The sequence below is a fragment of the Amaranthus tricolor genome, chromosome 6 (assembly GCF_026212465.1).
Source record: "Amaranthus tricolor cultivar Red isolate AtriRed21 chromosome 6, ASM2621246v1, whole genome shotgun sequence".
NCBI lineage: Eukaryota > Viridiplantae > Streptophyta > Magnoliopsida > Caryophyllales > Amaranthaceae > Amaranthus > Amaranthus tricolor.
The window spans coordinates 27898578-27918660 of record NC_080052.1 but is presented as its reverse complement, the minus strand read 5'-3'; the positions used below and the strand labels follow the sequence as shown (position 1 = coordinate 27918660).

The 20083-nt window shown below is 28.8% G+C and overlaps 2 protein-coding genes and 1 non-coding gene across 3 annotated transcripts; 1 reads left to right on the top strand and 2 right to left on the bottom strand.

Moving 5' to 3' along the window:
- Nucleotides 1-1932: 1932 nt before the first annotated feature.
- LOC130815464 (uncharacterized) lies at nucleotides 1933-3431 on the bottom strand. Its single transcript, XM_057681947.1, has one exon. The coding sequence runs from the start codon at nucleotides 3225-3227 to the stop codon at nucleotides 2265-2267; it is 963 nt and encodes a 320-aa protein (XP_057537930.1). The 5' UTR covers nucleotides 3228-3431; the 3' UTR covers nucleotides 1933-2264.
- Nucleotides 3432-10843: 7412 nt separating this feature from the next.
- Nucleotides 10844-10916, bottom strand: TRNAK-CUU (transfer RNA lysine (anticodon CUU)). Its single transcript has one exon. It is a non-coding gene; the product is annotated as a tRNA-Lys (tRNA).
- A 3451-nt stretch (nucleotides 10917-14367) lies between these two features.
- LOC130815157 (probable pectinesterase 8) lies at nucleotides 14368-19320 on the top strand. The gene is made up of 5 exons (XM_057681527.1): nucleotides 14368-14770; nucleotides 15418-15589; nucleotides 15973-16179; nucleotides 16714-16973; nucleotides 18607-19320. Exons 1-5 carry the CDS (start codon nucleotides 14388-14390, stop codon nucleotides 18800-18802), a joined length of 1218 nt encoding a protein of 405 aa, XP_057537510.1. The 5' UTR covers nucleotides 14368-14387; the 3' UTR covers nucleotides 18803-19320.
- Nucleotides 19321-20083: the final 763 nt, after the last annotated feature.

Sequence of the window (20083 nt, the reverse complement as noted above, 5' to 3'; positions counted from 1 at the left end):
TATGAATATATGGTACTCCCTCCTTTTTTTTGTCCATTTAAAGTTTGTCCACTTTAAGAGCGAAAAATTTAAATTAGATTTTTAAAGTATATATTGAAGATAAAATATATTCATGTAAAATCTTATTAGATTTGTCTTGATGTAAAGTTTTTTAATATATAATTTTTTTAAGTTTTTATGATGCGTACTTAGAAATATTAAGACATAAAATTTGCTAAAAAGTAGATGCAAAAGGTAATGTGAATAAACAAAAAGAGACGGAGAAAGTATTTGAATAGTATATCTACTATTTTACATTCTCCTTTATAAACTGGTTTTATGCTTGGTGTTTCATAATTCGTGGACCCTCACTTATTTATATATGATGGGATAATTAAGATATTAATGAGGGCCCATATTTTCAATTGTAGGAGTAATTTTGTACCCTCATTTATTATCATAATTGAATGCATTTTATTAGTAGGAGTTTTCTTGTAGTAGAATTTTAGCCAATCATTAAAATTTTTATGTTTTCACTACATAAATTTCTCATTGTTAACAATTTTTAATTTTGATACCTCCTAAAATCTAATTTGAAGTATCCGTACATATATTCTCATACAGGATAAAATTTTGTATTCCATAATATTCTATCATTATTAGCAAATATCATTAACCCTTTCTCCTATTATTGTTTAATGCTATGTTTGTATTAAAGAAAATAAGGGTAAAAGAATAAGAAGTAATAAAGAGATTACATTTCCTTTATTTTGATAATAAAATAATAAATCTATTATGACATTGAAAAGATTTGGATAAGTCCAAATTTATTCAACTTAATAAGCGCTATTTAAATAAGTTAAGATTTGTTTTCTCTAATTAATAAATTTTAGTAAAGTTTTATTTTAACTTGAATAACAACAATTTTATTCAATTTAATAACTTTAAGACTTTTTTTTGTTTTAGGGTAGGTCGAGTTTGGAAAGGGAAGGACTAGATAATAATTGAACTTGGGATCTTATCTAAATAATGCATGTGATCTTTGCTCCAACTAAAATAAGACCAATTTCTCACTTTCGAGCATTTATTCTCGCTTATTTATTTTACATTAAACAAAGACCTGAAATAAGAAAATGCTCATCAATTTGAGTAGATATTAGTATATATGTAAAATAGAAATTCGCATAAGATGTCTACAAATAAGCCCGACTAATGGATTGACTATAAGACTATAATGACTTAATATTCTCTCTAATTTAGAGTTAATGTCTTTGATGGGATTTGCAAACAAGCTACGGGTTTAGCTCCATCGTTCCTTGTTCTTGATAGAATTAGCACTCTTACGACTTCTTTTGCTGGCTTTAATTGTAATTCAGTGGGTAGGAATGAAAATACGACGGCTCACTTTGTAGCTCAATGGAATTTGAGTTTGGTGCAGAGATTTTGTTTTCATGCATATTTTTTAACAAAGTCTTATAATTGTGATTGATCTCAATATATTTTCAGGTTTTATTTAAAAAAAATTACTTATTTGTAATAAAAGTATATTTACATATACTATTATTAGCTCATCATTTAGAGACGGAGATAAGTTACGCGTCATTCACTCCGTTGGTCAAGTCAAAATACATTCTAAAGCAAAGTCAAGCAATAACTTGGAGATATAATCCTACCACTCCTAATCTCCTCCTATAACCTACTTAATACTACAAAGCCTACACTATACTAAAAACTAGTAATCTACAAATACTTTGACCACTCAATGAATATTATACCCAATTGACTTTCCATTTACCATAGCTCATAGATAGATTAACGTATTTGACTTGCCAATAATCAATAATATGAATAAGTAAGTCAATTATATAGTTGAAAATGAACGAATTACATAGCTAAAAATAAAAATAAAACAAATTCAATAAAAATAGAGCAAGTTTATAGATTGATGATAAAGAGGGCAAAAAATTCATATTTCTATAATTTCATTATTCATAATAATTATCATTAATCAAATCATAAAATTGATAACAAGTTTAACATAGCATTTTAGGCTCTATATTCAACAATAATAATGTAACTAAAACTAATATAGAGTACAATGTAAAATATACAAAATAAAAAAAAAAAATATTAAACGTCATTGTGAGCAGCAAATTACGAGAAATTCACAAAGGTCAGACGAAATCTGACTCACAAAGTCAAACTACTTACTACTACTAGATTACTGCAGTAATAATCCTACTAGTTGCAGATTTACTAGTTTAACTTAACAGTTAAAATAGAAGTTAAACCGTTAAAACTGTAGTTTTCTTACTAAAAAATCCACGCAAGCTAAACAAATGATTGTTAATTCCATTACCACCACCATTCCTGGGCCCACTTCCGCCGCCACTATCATCACCACCACCAACTCCCCCTCCGCCGCCATTTTCGTCGCTTCCACAACTCAAACTCTGTCGATATCCGATACAAACCGGAACATTCAGCTTCAAAACCCGGCCTTTACCCGAACCACCGCTACTAGCTGTGCGGTTCACTGGTCCAGTTTTCTTTACTTGCCAAACCGGACTGGTTCGACCCAAGTGAACTCCCGGTCGACCCGGACTACTGGGCCAAGACCTTCTTGATTTAGATTCACCTGAAGAATTACTCCTTGAACATGGTGCACTGCTGACTTTCCGGTTTGATTGAGCCGCTGATTTAGACCGGCCTGAATTATTTCCTGCAGACCGGCTCCTTGAAAACGGCCATATATTGATATTCAACTCGGCCGAACTACTATTAATATTACTACTACTTTTCCGATCTTTTTCTTTCTTTTTCTCAAGTTTATTCTCTGGTTTATCTTCAGTGATATTTCCCGGTTTTTTCTCACCTCGCTTAAAAATCTCTCTCCACCGTTTCGAAGCACTGAGAATCGGGTTACCTGAACCGGAGGAAGTAATCAACGCAGAAGGTTCAGACTCCGGTTCACATAAACCAGGATCCGATTCAGATGGACCGGAATCCGGTTCAGGATCGAATTCAGATCTGTGAAGACGGAGGAGATGAAGTGGGAGAAGGAACCCATCAGAGAAGAGCTCATCAGCTGAAAGAAGTGTAGTTTGTGAGTCGCATCCGAGACTCGAGAACTCAAACTCGGGCGAGTTAGCCGAGTCACTGCTACTACGCCGCCGGCGGAAGGTGGTGGGGGAAGGAGAATGAGGAGATGGAGAGAGGGTAAGAGTTCTAGAAGGAGATTCCATCATATTTAGAAAGGATGAATGAAGAGAAAAGGTAGAGAATTTGGTGGTTGAAAATTGAAATAATGGAGGAAATGAAATAAAAAGAGGGGGGGGGGGGGGGAGAGGAGTTTAATGAGGAGATGTTGAGAGAAAAGAGAGAAATAAATGAGGTGGGTGTAAGATGATGGATAAACACATGCACTAATAACCCAAGTTTCTACTTATGGAAAAACTAGAGTATAGTAGAGTATTTTATAATATTGGTGATACATTTTTTTTAACATTAAAAAAAAAAAGAAAATAAATTAGAATTAAGTATTCATTAAATTTGAAAATTTGAATGTTTTGTCAACACATGATGGGGAATTAAAGAGGAGAAGATGATGTGTCCACAATATGTGATTTAGTAAATTAATTAGTAATTATTCTTGCCAAAATTATATTATAAGTTATTTTCACCATCATATCTTCATGTATCCCGTAAATAAATATGATGATTAGAGTTTAGAGAAGGATACGCACAAAGAGAATCTGATCTCGAAAAAGACTTACAAGGAAAGTCAAAGTGCACAAGATAATACAAGACAAAAAACACGACAAGACGTACAATACAAGATAAACATTGATACTGCTAATTTGACCAAAAATATAAAAATAATAATAAAGGTCAAAACAATAAACAAGCTATATGTGACATATAGACATAGGTGATATAGGCATAGGCATAGGTGACTATCTAAAGGCAATACAAATATAACGTCTCCAACTAACTTTATCGCCACACAAGTCGTTAGTGATTGCAACTAACTTTATGTGAATTATGATACTTATTTTATTTAATGGATTTATTAATGTGGTGTTAAGTTGGAAATTTTATGTTATAATCGTCAATTAATTTAAATGTTATGAATTTCATACTTTTTTATTTTTATTTTTGAAAATGTGGACAATTTTTAAGTAAGACTAGAGGTGCTATTGAAATGATGGGTGAGAATAAGATGAAAATTTCTGAATCTCTTGTTTGGGACAAAGATGAAATTAGTGTAGTTGAGGTTTTGTTACTAAAAACAAAGTTATAAATATATTCTTAAGACTTGAAAGTTGATGAACTTAAAAAGTTGATTAATTAAGCATTAATGAAAAGTATATATTGTGATATTTTCCCTTCTAAATCACACTAATGTCCTCCTCCTCCTCCTCCTCCAATACATGAAATGATAGGGTCATGGGTTTTGGATGAGTTGAGATTATAAGTACCATTCTCATTCCGTATCATTAAAAACATGAGATTTTCCCATTATTTATCATCAAGTTTCTCTCCCATCCCTCAAATCCCTCCAAAAATCATTCTCAAAGTTTCTTATACATATTCGAGTTGTGAATTAATATCATTTTTCTTATGTTAAAGAATTGAATGTTGTAGTATTGAAAATGATTCGATGAATGTAATTTTTATTTATTTAATGTGGTTAAAATAATACTTTAAGAATTGTTAATAGTGATTGCAGAAAAACATAATTGCAAGAGAAACTAAGTGAAAGCTGAATGTAAAACATTTATACATGATTTTTATGGTTCACTATATCAATTTTATAGTTGCATCCTGAGTGCTCCAAATTAAACAAAACCTACTCTATTGACCCTTGTGTTTCTCTCTGATTTTAAATCTACTGCTAGGCGACTTGTTCAAAAACAAATTATTTACAACAATAGGTTGTTTTATCAACCAACTAATTTACCAAACATTAGCATTTAATACTTTGACTGCCAAACTTTATTTTATATCAAAATAAGTTAAAATTATCCAATAAAATATTTTGCAAAACATCCCATATGACCATATATATTGTATAACCTATTGGCACAATTAATAATAGGCTAACAAAAATAAAGTATTTTAAAATTAAACAGATAAATCAACAAATTATAATCATTATCATATATTTTCTACTAAATTTATTATCTAATAAAATAATATTTTATTGTGTATTTCATTATAATTCACACGGACACAAGAATTTTTGATATTTTTTTAAAAAAAACTTCAAATATTCAATCAATCAAGAACAAAGGGGTATGAACCTTTTGTGGATAAGAGTATTTTCCGTTCCAACAAGAAAATTCCTCACTAGTCACTACCTTTTCAATTAACTTGGCGTTGTATTACTTGGAGGCTTACACTCTGAGGATCTAACAAACTTGATACACCTGGATCTCATCTTTTTGGCCTTTATACATGGTGACTTTTTAGTAGTGATTTTCTTGAATCATAATTAGCTAATTATACCATCTTTATTGCAATAAAATAAAGTAATGCACTGCAATTTTAAGTTTTTTAAAAAGCAACAATGTTAGTATCTTAGTATCAAAAAATTAAGGTCGGCTAAATTAGTGGCGGATATAGAACAAATCAATAAAATATCGATAATATTTTTAAAAATGTCCTTAATAAGGTCTCAACTGGGCCAATACTATCATATAGCAAAACTCCTACCAACTTGACCCGTACATCTATTAATATCTCTAGGTATATGATTTTGTGTATAAGTTGAAAATTGTCGGTTAACATTATTAACTAAGAGATCCGCTCTGAGCTAAATGAATTAATTTATCAGATTTAATAGTTATTCACATAATTTAATTAGTCCAATCTATTTATCTTCCAATATCAAAGAAAGTCATAATTTACATGTTATTATTGCTTGACAAAGCCTCAAATATCTCTTCTTGAATGCAGAATTAACGCATTTATACCGTTGTTATTTTGTTATTTTTGTGTACCAATTGTGTTAAATATTCAAATCTTGGGTATATGGTTTTTTGAATTATTTCAGTATATACTTAATGTCATTGCAATTTTCCTTATATATTTAGAAATGTTAAGTCAATTGATATGCGTCACAATTGTACTCTCAAAAAATACTTTTTGTATATATAAATACATATATTAATTATAGGGATTTATAAATGTTAAAAAGGGCTTTTATTTCGTTTTCTCAAATTTATCTTAAATAATAGGATGGTGTAATACTACCAAATACAAAATAACAAAAAATGATCACAAAGCACTTGTAAGTACATTGCTCTAGAGTATATAGAATTGACTACACAATATCAATAATTCAATTTATAAGCTAGTAATATTAGCTACTATGAAATTTTTAAAAAACATGATCATAATAAACCAGGAAAAAATTAATTTAAAAAATAAAGATTAGATTAATCGAAATCAGGTGATGATCAGTCTAAGTGATGTCATATCAAATGGGCACGTTTCATGTGATCGAGGGATCATGCTCCTCACATTTCACTTTCTCTCTTTGAACCTTTTGTAATTTTATTATTGTTAAAGCGTTGACTCTTCAACTTTTTATTATTTTTTATATAAAATTATTCTTTAGACCCGTAAAAACTATAATACTATGTTTGAGAATTTTAAATTTATTTAAAAATATAAATTTAATTTAAATTTAGTATTTGACAAATAAAAGAAATTTTAAATTTGGATTTGAGTCAAATTCACTAATGTTTTAAAAGTGGATAAGGACGATTTTAGAATGACTTTCCTAACCTTGTCATTCTAAAATTCCTCTTTAATGAATTCATAATTAAAATCTACAATTTGAAATGAAATATTTGTTTTCAAACCCAACCTAATAAAATTTTTTAATTAGGTTTTGTTGCTTTTGAGTTCGATCGATTTTTTTTTCTTTGAGTTTTTATCGATTATCAATAAAGTAATTGCTCACAAATATAAATTATAATATAATTAATTTTTAAATATTTTGTAGCAAATTTTAAGCACAGCGAAAGTAGGACAATTTTTTTTATTTTGATTCTAGATAAGGTAAATATTATTTTTTTTTACCATAAGTTAATTAAAAAATCCTAAAAAATGGATTTTTCATGGCAGTTTTGACCATAATTGGTAATTCTGTGAAGATGAATAAACAAATATTTAACGATAGATAAAATAAAATAGAAAAGTGGACTTATATATATATGGATAATAAAATAGTCTTACTTTACAAATATATTCAATGATTATGATGGCTTGAGGCAAGAGGTTGAAAGTTGATATTTTACTAGACTTAATTGTATATGAAATCTTGTAAAAAAAAAAAAAGAAATGGTAGTACTAAGTTTAATTTTATCAATAATTGTCAATTTTTATTATATATTAATCATGATGTATTTTATATATAACAACGTATGTGATTAAAATAATAAAAGGATACTTTATTATTATTTTGTTATATTTGTTGTATAACGTTAAATTACAATAAGATTAAATTTCAAAAATTTTGCAGTAAATTTAAATAACAGAGAGAGCAAGTCTTACTATCAGTACCGATCACATGCAAGTAGGAAACATGAATTAGGACCATAGCAAAAAATGACTTGAAACTAATCAATGTGAAGGCAATGCCCATAAATAAGAGTCCTACGACCAAATAATTCAATACAAAAGTCATCACTATCTTCGTTGCACATGCATCCATGCATGCTAACTCATATATCGTACAGATTTTTAATTTGCTAAATTAAGCTCCAACCTTGAATATTTTTATTATATTTTATTTGGCAGGAATCCTACCTAAAATCCAACCATCATGTCTAAATATATATTGTGATTATGTAAAATCAAAATTTTGCACGGTTGGATTCTTTAAAACAAAGAATTTCACATTAAAATACACAAATTCCCCTTTAAGATTTGTTTGATTGTAAGACATTTACACATTAGCCTAAACAAACTAAACTAAATTAATTAAAGCATCTTGTTTTATACTCAAAATAATTAATATAATTGTTTAAGATTTAACACATCATTTTAAATATTAAAAATAACACTTTGAATATAAAATATTAAAATTTTTGAAATTGGGCTCTTTGATTATATATATTAAAATGCCAGAATCTCTAATTAGTTCTATGCTATTTCCATTAAAATAATTCATTTCTTTTTTCTAAACATTTTATAATCTTTAAAGATATTAATTAGAAAGATATAATATAATATAAAAAAGGGAAAAAAGGAATTGTATTTAGATTATACTTTTATTATGAAAAAAGACACCACCCAATGACTTAAGAGTATGGGTTATAAAAATTATTGTAATTTTTAAAATGAAAAAATATATAAAGGTTGGTAAGTAATTAAACATCCTACTACTCGTGGGGACTAGGAAAATAGGAGGTTATGAAGAAAATTAATAAAGAAAATAAAGGTGTAATATTTGTCAATTAGTGGTTTGTTTGGTGGCTAAATGATAAAACAATGTGTTGGCTAAAATCGACATTTTGCAATTACATAATTTGGCCTTACAATTACTTTTTATTCAATTCATTCTTTTTGGAGGTTGACATTGCTTTATTATCATAAAAAGCTAAGTGTGTGAATATAAATGTTTAAACACCCCTTTAGATCAAACCTTGGAAGTTGCCTATATTAAATAGTATTTGGATAGATGTGGTATTGTCTTAATTAATAAAATAAAATAATCATTGCCATATATTTGTGGTTTTTATTAACAATGACTATATAATATATCGGATTTTTTTTGTCGTCTTATATGAGAATGAGAATGAATTTTGGTGTAATTAATTCATTAGATGTGATGTCATACTTATGGACTATGGTAATGAAGTTCTTATTTGTGAGTAGTGGATGCATAATTATAAATCTTATTTGATAATTTTTCTAATTATATTACATTAAATTTTTATTGTTGTTTTATGTCGACAATAAAACAATTCGTTAATGTAAGATCATGAATTGACTTAGTATTTTAAGACTTTCTATTTTATTAGAAGCGGAGCAAAAATACACTAACTTATGAGGCCCTATTTATTTCACCTTTTTAAAAAAGTCGAGTCTAAAAGAAATATAACTTGACTAAATAAAAAATAATATAAATTAATGTAGCTAATATATAAGAGGGTATGTGATCCCCGCCCTCGCCCTCGCCCTCCTCCTCCTCTCAACCTACCATACCTTATAATTCTAAAAAAATATAAATGCTAGCTAAATGCAATTAGACACTTAACATTATGCCTAAAATTATCACCCTCCGCTTTCTGTTGAATACATAACATTTACTGGCTTTTGGTTGAGTTGGTTCCTTGACAGGGTATCAGAAGCCAATGTGACAAGAGATCAAAGGTTTGAATCTCAACTACCCCTCATTTAAATGGAAGTATGCACATCCACACTTCTAACCTAATGAGCTCTCGTGTGATGGACCGTGTAAGAGTATGTAATAGATCATGGGGCTTCAACCATAAGTTTAAACTTTTGATTGAGTTGGTTCCTTGACACTTTCATCTCACGATCAAGATTCGATTCATGAAACCAGTTATAGGAGTCATGAATTGAAAAGATATATAGTTATTGTTGGCATTGTTTTGAGGTGAGTATAAAGAAGGGTGGTGCAGTGGGAGGCTAAATCTTTATAGAAATTTGAGATTTATGATGGCAGAAGAAATGTATGTCCTTCTTCAACTCAATCAAATAACGACATAGGACTGTATGAGAGTAATAAGTTGCATTTGCACGCAAAGGAGTTTCTTGATTTTTGTAAATCTACAAACTAAAAGCCTTTTTCATTGTCCTAAATTCATTGATCCTAATGCCCAACTCTTCTTTCTCAAGTGTATCTAAACAATTATTCACTCCCTACTAAAGAAAATAAACCTCAAAATATTAATAGAGAAAATTAAATTGTATGAATAAGATTAATGGGTAGAGAAACAGATAAAATGTATAAATTAAAATTAAAATAACTAGTCATAACACTATCTAAAATAAAAATATTGTAAAGTTAAATTAGCGGACTAAAAAGTGCGACAATCTCTTAAAAAACAATTATTCTATTAGGTGGGGCCAAATTTTTTATTTTAATTAATATATACATCTTCAACGAAATTCATTTTACAATCTATTTAGTTAATCCATATTAAGAATTAAGATTCACATGGACATTTATTTTACAATCTATTTAGTTAATGCAAGAACTAAGATTCACATGAAACAAAGTTTAAATAGGAGAGAATTTCTAGTGAAAGTTGTTTTAGATGATATCAAAAACATTTTAAAAACTTCAAGGCAAAACCAATTTATACAAATATTTATAAATCAGCTCGTTAGATCATTTCACGGTGAGACGACCTTAAAATAAGAGAGCCATAAACGAAAAATTTCTATTATTGATTATTTAACACAAATATAAGACTTGTCTTACGATAAGACGGTTTTATAGAAACATTTGAGTTTATAAATAGGATGATTATGAAACTCGGTGGACTTTAACTTTAGTAAAAGCATTTTTTTCATTACTTACAGAAGCATTTTATTGGGTTATTTATAGAAGCATTTTTTGGATTATTTACAGAAGCATTTTTTGGATTATTTACAGAAGCATTAGATTAAATTAAATTAAATTATTTTGATGTAAAAACATATATACATTACAACTAAATAAGAGTTGATGTTTTGAAAGGTAAAGGCTAAAGTTTATATGGCAATTTTTTTTTGGATTCTTGTAGAATTTATTATCAAAGTCTTTCAAATTATAGATTAGTTTGTGCAAATATTTTGCTCAAAAGTTAAAAAAAAAAATGCATAAAGACCAAAAAAACGCCCACCGTGGGGCTCGAACCCACGACCACAAGGTTAAGAGCCTTGCGCTCTACCAACTGAGCTAGACGGGCTTATATTACTTAATTTGCATTTATTATATTTGTCGTTTAGTAACCTTCATTCTAATCAACAATCCACAAATTTGAAGGTGGATTAATGTTAGCCTTTCATCAACCTTATAAAGGCCAAAATGCATCCCTTTCAGCATTATTACACGGCCCAAATTTACTAGGCTCTGAATTAGGATTTTTTAGGTGATTTTTTAAGCATACATAATTTTGTTTTTTACTTATGATTTTCACAAATTACTGTCTCTCCGAGAAACACATTAGATATACGGATTAGATAGCTCAGTTAATACAAATTAAAGAGAAAATACGAATACGAGATTCTTGTTTTGAGATCGTCTCTTTAAAAGACAGTCTCTAACAAAAGTAACTGTAGTATTTTTTTTAAAACAATCATTTTCAATTAATAGGAAAAGTAGAGGTAGCAACAATTAAAAATTAAGGTACTCTTTATTTCATGAAAATTGCCCCATTTGTATTGCTGGAAAATTTAAGAAAAACAGGTAAATGATATTTTATGAAAAAGTGAAAAAAATGTATATGAGAAATACAATATAAGTTAAATATATAAATGAGAATTAAAAAAGAAACATGGATAATAAACTTTGGGTCTAAAATAGAATTAAGGCAAACTTAAAAAAGACAAATTAAAAAAACAGTGAAACAAAATTTTATGAGACAAATTGAGTAGTATCAACTATCAAGTTGGTTAGGATTTGTCTATTTTTCAACAAAAAATACTTATTCATTTTGATTATAATTTATAAAACAACTAGAATAGTTCCGTTACAACTTATTGAATGTAACAACCCATTTGCAATGTTCAAGTCTAAATTTATAGACCCTACTTAGCAACTTGCAAGAAATGGATAGCTCATATTATTTATTATTGAAACATAGAATTAGTCCAGATTAATAGGATTAATGGTTTTCCTAAAAGCGTCTCGTAAAATTAATTAATAGTTAGAGAATATATTTAGTTTGAAGTTAGAATCACTAATATAACGTATAAAAAGTTAAATATTTATAATTTTTTAAGTATTACATTAATTATTCCAATTTTTATCCGAATTCTAAATTAAATTTTAATTTTAATGACCCAAATCTTTATTAATTTAGACTCAACCTTAATTCGATCTTAAAATATTCAGCTCTAATTGAAAAAATATTTTTGAAAACACTCCTTTAGAATTTAGCTATATGCTTTTTTAGTTTCAAATGAATTTTCATCATTTGTTTTAATGGCTTCTTGGTGATTTTACCCCATTGTCTTGTATCAAAATGTTTCCTTTTTTTATTTTTTTGTTCCATCTGTATTCTTACAAAGATAGCGAAGAACATACCATTATATCTACTATCTACTTAAGCGTTAAGATTGATGCATAAAGAAATAAAAAAATGAAAAATTTCACATGTTAATCCTAAGATTTTGGATTTTTCACGTGGTAATCAAAATTTTTTAAAAATCCACGTGGTAACCCTGAAGTTCTACTGTGACCTTTTTGTACCAAACATTAATATCGAAGCTTGATGGTTGATGTATCCCTATTTATATAACTAATTATTACCAATTTCATCAGTTTCAACCTTTTCTCCAAAATCATAAACCCTAACTCTATCTTTTTTCATTCAAATTACATTATGGAGGTGAAATGTAATTTGAATGAAAGAAGGTAGAGTTTGAGTTTATGATTTGGGGGAAAAGGTTGAAACTGATGAAATTTATGATAGTTATACCAACCTTCAAGCTTTGACATTAAGATTTGCTAAAGTCATGGTGGAACAATTTGGCAAACATCGGGGTTACCGCGTAGATTTTAAAATGTTTTGATTATTACGTGAAAAATCCAAAACCTCAGAATTACCACGTGAATTTTTAAAAAAATTGAAAATCACAACCATTTTGGAGGAAAATGAGTAGCTATTGGAGCAAATATACGGTCAATATTTGTTTTAATACTAGTTAAATTTAGTTTTGTGGTGCGTTTGTAAAAGTTTTTTTATTTTTTCTTTGGTAGGTTTTTGACTTTGGCTTTTTATTAATCAAAAAATTAAAAAGTATTGGTAAATAACTTTTGTGTAGTTAAAATTTTGACTTTTAAAGTAAAACCAAGAATGTGTTGATAGTTTTTTCATTGACATTTGACTTTTTGACCTATTTTTTCTCTAATATATTGACGACGATCAAAAATTAATTTTTTTAAACATCTCAATAGCATCAGGCTTAAATAAATATCATATCAGCTAGCAAATTAGTCCATACATTCAATTGGACAGTCAACAATTATGCCGTATAGACTCCAAAGCAAATGCACTTTTGTTTTTGGTTGGTATTAGATTCTAAGAAAATGATTTGGGCCAAGGTGCAAAATATTTAGCAGCTTTGTTTGTGATATAGGCTAAGGACCTAAGGTTGATTTTCTATGGAAACTAGCAAAGAATACAAGTCCTATTTATAGCAGGGTCTTTCCTGAACCTTAAAGGGGCCAAGGAAAATTAGCAAAAGGTAAGAAAATTTGAATAAAATAATTTTTTTTTTTAAAAAATTCCCAAATAAACTTCGAAAAAATTTAATTTTCAAAATAAGCGTTTTCTTGTTCGAGACTAAAGTCAGCTTTTGTTCCCTGGTACTAAAAGTGAACAATCTTTCTTTTACTTTGTTCATTATTACTAAAAACGTATAAATAACGAATAAAAGAGAGACAATCATAACGTTGGAGCGACGAGAAAAAGCAACAAATGTTAGTTCACTGTTATCAACGGTGAACAACAAGTAATTTATTTTTTTATCTTTACAAACGCTATGACATTATCTCTATTTTGTTCGTTGTTAGTAATAACGAACAAAGTTAAAAAAATTTCTCTTTTTCGTTGTTAGTAACAGTGAATAAAACTTGATCTTAAGCTTGGATACGAAAATGCTTATGTCGGAATTTTTTTAAAAAAAAGTTTATTTTGTTCAGTTTTTCCTAAACTAATACTAAGGGTCTCGTTGCCTATGTGTGCTGTGTGGGTTGGTTGCTAAAATGTTCAAATTATAATTTTCGAGAGTTTTTAAGTTGAGAAGTGTATAGTTAAAAAAAAAAAAAAAAAAAAAGTGGCTACAAATTAAAAAGTTCCTACATAATCTCATACTGCCATACATCTCTCCCTTTGGTCTACTCCAAGATGAGCCAAGGAAAAATGAAGAATTGGAATCAAACATAAGAAAATATACATTAATATTCAAGCTGAGATTAAATTAATTATAGTTAAGACTATAAACTAATTAACAGAAGAAACAGATTTAGCTTACAGGTTATTGTTAATATGTAGCTTAGAAATTCTTTTACGTATATAAACTTGCAATATATGAGTAATTTGTAAGGCATGTCATTTATGCTTGCACTTCAAGTGCATCTCTATATAACTAATTTCCATTCAATTTTCCCATCAATTATTATTTCATGTACATTATTAATTAATTAACACAAAATGGTTAATCTCAAATATGCATCATTTATCTTGTTAATTGCCATTGTTTTATCCCTAACATCCACTAATTACCCAATCTCATCATCCTTCAAAACTATCATCAATAATTCATTACTCTCAAGCTCTCATCATCATCATCATCATCATCATCATCATCATCATCATCGTCATCATCATGGTCACAAAAATGATAAAAATGCAAAAGTGAATATATGTGATGATTTCCCACCTGATTTTCCTCCAGCAGATACGAATACAACATCAATATTATGTGTTGATAGTAAGGGATGTTGTAATTTTACAACGGTACAATCTGCTGTTGATGCAGCCCCAGTTCTTAGCCTAAAAAGAATCGTTATATGGATCAACTCTGGCTTGTACTAGTAAGTTTCAATTTCTCTAGCTCTTTTGATACTACTATAAATAGTAGGTGATCGTTATTTATGGAGCCAAATACATCATAGTTCTTCAATTTCTGATTATATCAGACCGTAGTAAATTAACTTATACTCTATTATTAAATCATATGCACTTTTGAAAACTTAATTAATTATGTGAAGTCGTAAATAATAGTTGTTATTAAAGCTTATCGAAAACAACCTTTATATTTATACAAGGGCAAACTTACATATATTAGGCTCACAAACTTTAACTAGATGGGAGTATATATAGGCGACCTAAGTTTTGTTTGAGAATAAGTAATTATTTTAAATTATCGATTTAATTTAATTAGGAAATCATAAATGTGGAATTTGAGAATGATTTTAAATAATAATGTTTGGAAAGTTATTTTCAAATTCTTAACTTTAACTACTTTTAAAATAATGGTGAAATAAAATAAATCCAAATTTAAAATTTCTTATTTATCAGACACTAAATTTAAGACATTTCTAAATTTCAAAATAAAATTATTGTTCTAAAACATAACATTAAATTAATATTTGCAAATGAGCTTTTTTCATGATATGGGTAAACAAAGTGGTAAAAGTTATAAGCATAACATGGTACATATATTGTATGCAATGAGTAGTGAAAAGGTGACGGTGGCAAAAAACAAGGCAAACATCACCTTCCAAGGGCAGGGATACGCCTCTACCGCCATTGTATGGAATGATACGGCCAACTCTTCACATGGCACTTTTTATAGTGGCTCAGTTCAAGTTTTTGGTTCCAACTTCATTGCTAAGAACATAAGTTTCATGGTAAGCATTTCTCATATATTTTTAAAAAATGTACTAAAAATATTGGTGTTAGCATGTCTAAGTATTGTACATGTAAGGAATCAATTCAACAAAAAGTTAAGTTGATAGTTAAGGTTCCAAGACATTTATATATTCTAACACGTACCTTCACACGAGAGCTCTTTGGATTAAAAGCATGGATGCAACACAGAACCTCCTAGCTCATACTTAGTGCAAAATATTCCACTTGAATGTGGGGTACTTTATCTCTAATACCATATTAAGAAACCAACTGAACCAAACACTTAAGCTAATAATTAAGGCTTTATGATATGTTATATATTCTAATTTTTTCGGTTCATGTATACGAGAGTTTAATAGTTAGTTATTAATTATGTGGACAGAATATAGCCCCGATGCCTAGTCCTGGTGCGGTGGGAGCACAAGCAGTGGCCATTAGAATTGGAGGTGATCAGGCTGCTTTCTGGGGTTGCGGTTTCTTTGGAGCTCAAGACACTCTTCATGATGATAGAGGCCGCCATTACTTTAAGGATTGTTACATTCAAGGTTCCATTGATTTCATTTTTGGAAATGGAAGATCATTTTATGAGGTATTGTTTTCCAAAATAAGTAAATTGTTAATTATCTATTAAGAGTTCAAGAGTAATCTAAATTTGCTAATTGATTAGTACTAAATTGTAAGAGCACACCCCTATTTTTATATATTAATACACAATGACTTCAATAATAAGACAATAAGTATATCATAATAATCAATGGGCATGATATGAGATTCTAAGTGATCATGATATGAGCCTCTAATACCATATCAAAGCAGTAATTCGATTAAAAGTTTAAATAAATAGTTAAAATTTTAAAATATGTTAAGATTACTATTACTCCTATATATCTAAGAAATTGTTATACCTTTTATTTTAGCCCGTATTTTTAACTCTGCAATATTTCTTTTTTGAATAGGTTCTTACCATATTTTTTTTATTCTTATCCATACATTTTCTCTTATTTTTCTTTCACTTTTAATCATACCAACGCAATTCGCTACTAGTTTCTATCAATTTCTTTAATACTTATGTATAATTGGAACGACCCTACTAATTATGATTAAAATGAATGGTGTATAATAGAATTGCGCAATGGTATCGATAGCAAGTCCTGTTCCAGCAGGGCAAAAATATATAAATGGAGTGGTGACAGCAAGTGGAAGAGCAAGCCAAGATGAGAATTCAGGGTTCGTATTCTACAATTGCAGCATTGGAGGCACCGGAAGAATCTGGCTTGGACGTGCATGGCGTTCGTATTCACGTGTACTTTATGCATATACTTCTATGTCTGATATTATTGCCCCTGAAGGCTGGAATGACTTTAACAACCCCAACAATGATCAGTAAGTACATACATACTCCTACTACCTACCTTTATTTCATACTTCATCCATTTTTCTAGCTATGCGTGCCGTTTTATTGCTCTTAATCCATCAACCTTCTTTTGTTTGATCTATCCGATTAATATATGTACATTTTACAAATATTATTTTTTTCAATTATTATTACTCCTCTGTTTGATGTATTTTGTATCGTTAATTTGAGAAAAATCTCACATTATAGTTCAAAAAATGTAAAATGAGTGAAAAATAGATGCATGCACAATAAGTGCATTAGATATCATATAGAACTAAATGCCATATAATATTGCCAAATAAAAGGAGTATTTCTTGCTTATTAATCCCTCCACTTTAGTGCGCACGTGAGTCCTATTTATACTCATATGAGTTATAACTAGAGTTGTAAAATGGGTTAGGGCCCATTGACTGCCCAAATCCGACCATGAAGTATGTGGAATTTAAACGGATTGGGCCTTTAATTTGCCAGGCTTTAAACGAGTCCTTTATTTACATAAATGAAACAAGTTAAAAACGGTTCTATACGAGCATTACACAGGTCATTATTTTTTTGTTTGAATTATAATAAATTAATATAGTTTTATAATAGTTAATAGGCTGATTATAATTGACAGAAGCAACTAATTAAATTATAAGACATATTACTCAAAAGAACATTCTTGTTTCAATGAAAATATTAAAGAACAAATTAATAAATGTGTTGAGCCGAGTTAGAATGGGTCAAAAGGGCCCATAGTCCATAAAATTATTTTTGATTCCAATACAATCTGGCCTAATTTTATGTGGGCCCAGTCCGATCATTTATCCTTATCCACTTATTGTAGAAAATTTGAAACAATTAAGCAAATTTAACCAAAAAAAAAAATGAACTCCGGTTAAACTTAATTCTAAAAATAAGTGTGGTTTTATGTCCGAGCCTAAGGTTAGGTATGTTCGCAGTTAATAACTGCGAACAAAAGAAATTGGTCAGAAATTGGTCAATAAAAGTGAAAATTGTTTGTTCACACTTAATAACTAAGAACAAAAGTGAGACAATGTCATAATGTTAGAAGGAACGGAGAAAACAAAAACATTGTTGTTCGCAATTAATAACCAGAAACAAACATGACTTTCACTTTTTCCGTCCCTTCTAACGTTATGACATTGTTTCCCTTTTTTTCGCAATTACCAAATGCGAATAATTTTGACCAATTTTTTTGTTCGTAGTTAATAACTGCGAACATACCTAATCTAAGGCTCGGACATAAAAACACGTATTTTTGAAATCAAGTTTACCCAAAGCTTATTTTTTAATTTTTTTTGTTAAAATTGCTTAATTGTTTCAAATTTTCCCTATTATATAGGCCTAATTGTAACAAAGGTTTTATTTTTACTGTTTATAGGATAGGTTAATTATATATCCACTTACCCGTATGCATATTCTTACTTCAAATAAAAAGATAACATCTTTGTTCTTTGCAATTATTTGTTTCTCAACTTATTTATAAGCAAAACTGGACTAAAGTATACCCATATGATTTAATTTTAAAAAAATTAATTTGACTATTTTATATTTTCAACCCAAAATTATTAATATCTTTAATTACGAATAATCAACAATATTGGTTATTGGATGTAGGACGGTGTTCTATGGGGAATACATGTGTTCAGGAGCAGGAGCAAATTCAAATGCAAGAGTAGCTTATGTACAAAAGCTTAACGATACAACAGTAGCTCCTTTCTTAAACCTTTCATACATTGAAGCAGATCAATGGTTGGAAAACTATACTACTAACCTAATTCTTCATTCCCCTACACATTCTCTAACTTATTGAAATTAATACATATTGTATAGTAATGTATTGCTCGACTATTCTTTGAGTTATGACTTGGGTGTAATTCTTCAAAAGTAGTGTTCAACAACATAAAAAAAAAAATATATTGACGCGTATAATATATGAAGTATGTAAATACTTCGATTTAAAGTTTGTTCTCGAAGTAATTCTTCGATTTAAAGTTTGTTCTCTTTGAGTTATTTCAAAATATTAAGTCATAGAAGTATAAGAAAGTCATGAGTTGTGATTTTGTCAAGGATATTTCATATATAATTTTTTTTTCATATTAAGTGTAAATGCCTTAAATGCCAAAAAGTGTCTTGACATTATCAGTAATAAGATAATGTAATGTAAACTAAGGTAAACTAAAGTTTGACGCTGCATCCTTGATTTTGGAGACTCTATACAATCGGACATCTTACACATGCCCAAAATCAACTGATCATTGTGTGTGGTTGTATGTATGTAATAACCATCACAAATATGAAACTTGAGTGCCAAACTAGCTAAGAACACTCTATCTTGCACTAATGGTGATGATAATATTGTTTATAAGTATGGAGAAATGATGTTTACTTAGGGAACCAAATCAAACATTAAAGTAGTGATATCAAAAATGTGCTAATTACATCACATGCATGCTTAATACTTTGTACTTGCTCTTACTGGTGTCTTACTACTTATGCTGTGGACTTAAAGCCTATAATTCTATCATTTATATTTGTTAAAAGGAAAAAAGAACATGTATTATCCTTTTCCTCTTTTTTGCTGTCCAAATTGTAGGGAAGAACACATAAAGCAACTTATTCTCACAAGTTGTTCTAATCCTTTGTCAAGATACTCATAATTTGTTTGATTTTTCAACTACTTCCACCAATTTCATTTCCAATAGTATCTAGTATTAATTTAACCATAAATTCTTAAATGACATGATATTATAGTATAACCATTTCTATTGAATTGACACATGTATATTTAGTATGTTAAAATAATTACTTATAATTTTAAAGTGATCAACTACAAAAATAAATTAATTATATGAATCTGTCTTATGGTGAGATGGTCTCATACAAGACAAGCTATAATTTCAATTAGGTTGATTGGTAAAGTCAAATATTCAAAAGTGCACTTTGTTAGAGTTGTACAACATGATGAACTCGCATAGCCTGTTCAAAAGGGTTAGTCTTTATTAGAGTTGTGCAACATGATGAGCTCGCAATGTAGCCTGTTCAAAAGGATTAAGCTTATAAATGTGCTAAATCTATAAAGTATATGACATAT

Excerpts from the sequence above, each read along its gene's own strand:
- LOC130815157 (XM_057681527.1), top strand. The coding sequence starts at position 14,388 with ATGGTTAATCTCAAATATGCATCATTTATCTTGTTAATTGCCATTGTT. Across the intron at positions 15,590-15,972 it reads CTAAGAACATAAGTTTCATG|AATATAGCCCCGATGCCTAG; the intron begins GTAAGCATTTCT and ends TTATGTGGACAG. Across the intron at positions 16,974-18,606 it reads AACAACCCCAACAATGATCA|GACGGTGTTCTATGGGGAAT; the intron begins GTAAGTACATAC and ends TATTGGATGTAG.
- LOC130815464 (XM_057681947.1), bottom strand. The coding sequence starts at position 3,227 with ATGATGGAATCTCCTTCTAGAACTCTTACCCTCTCTCCATCTCCTCAT.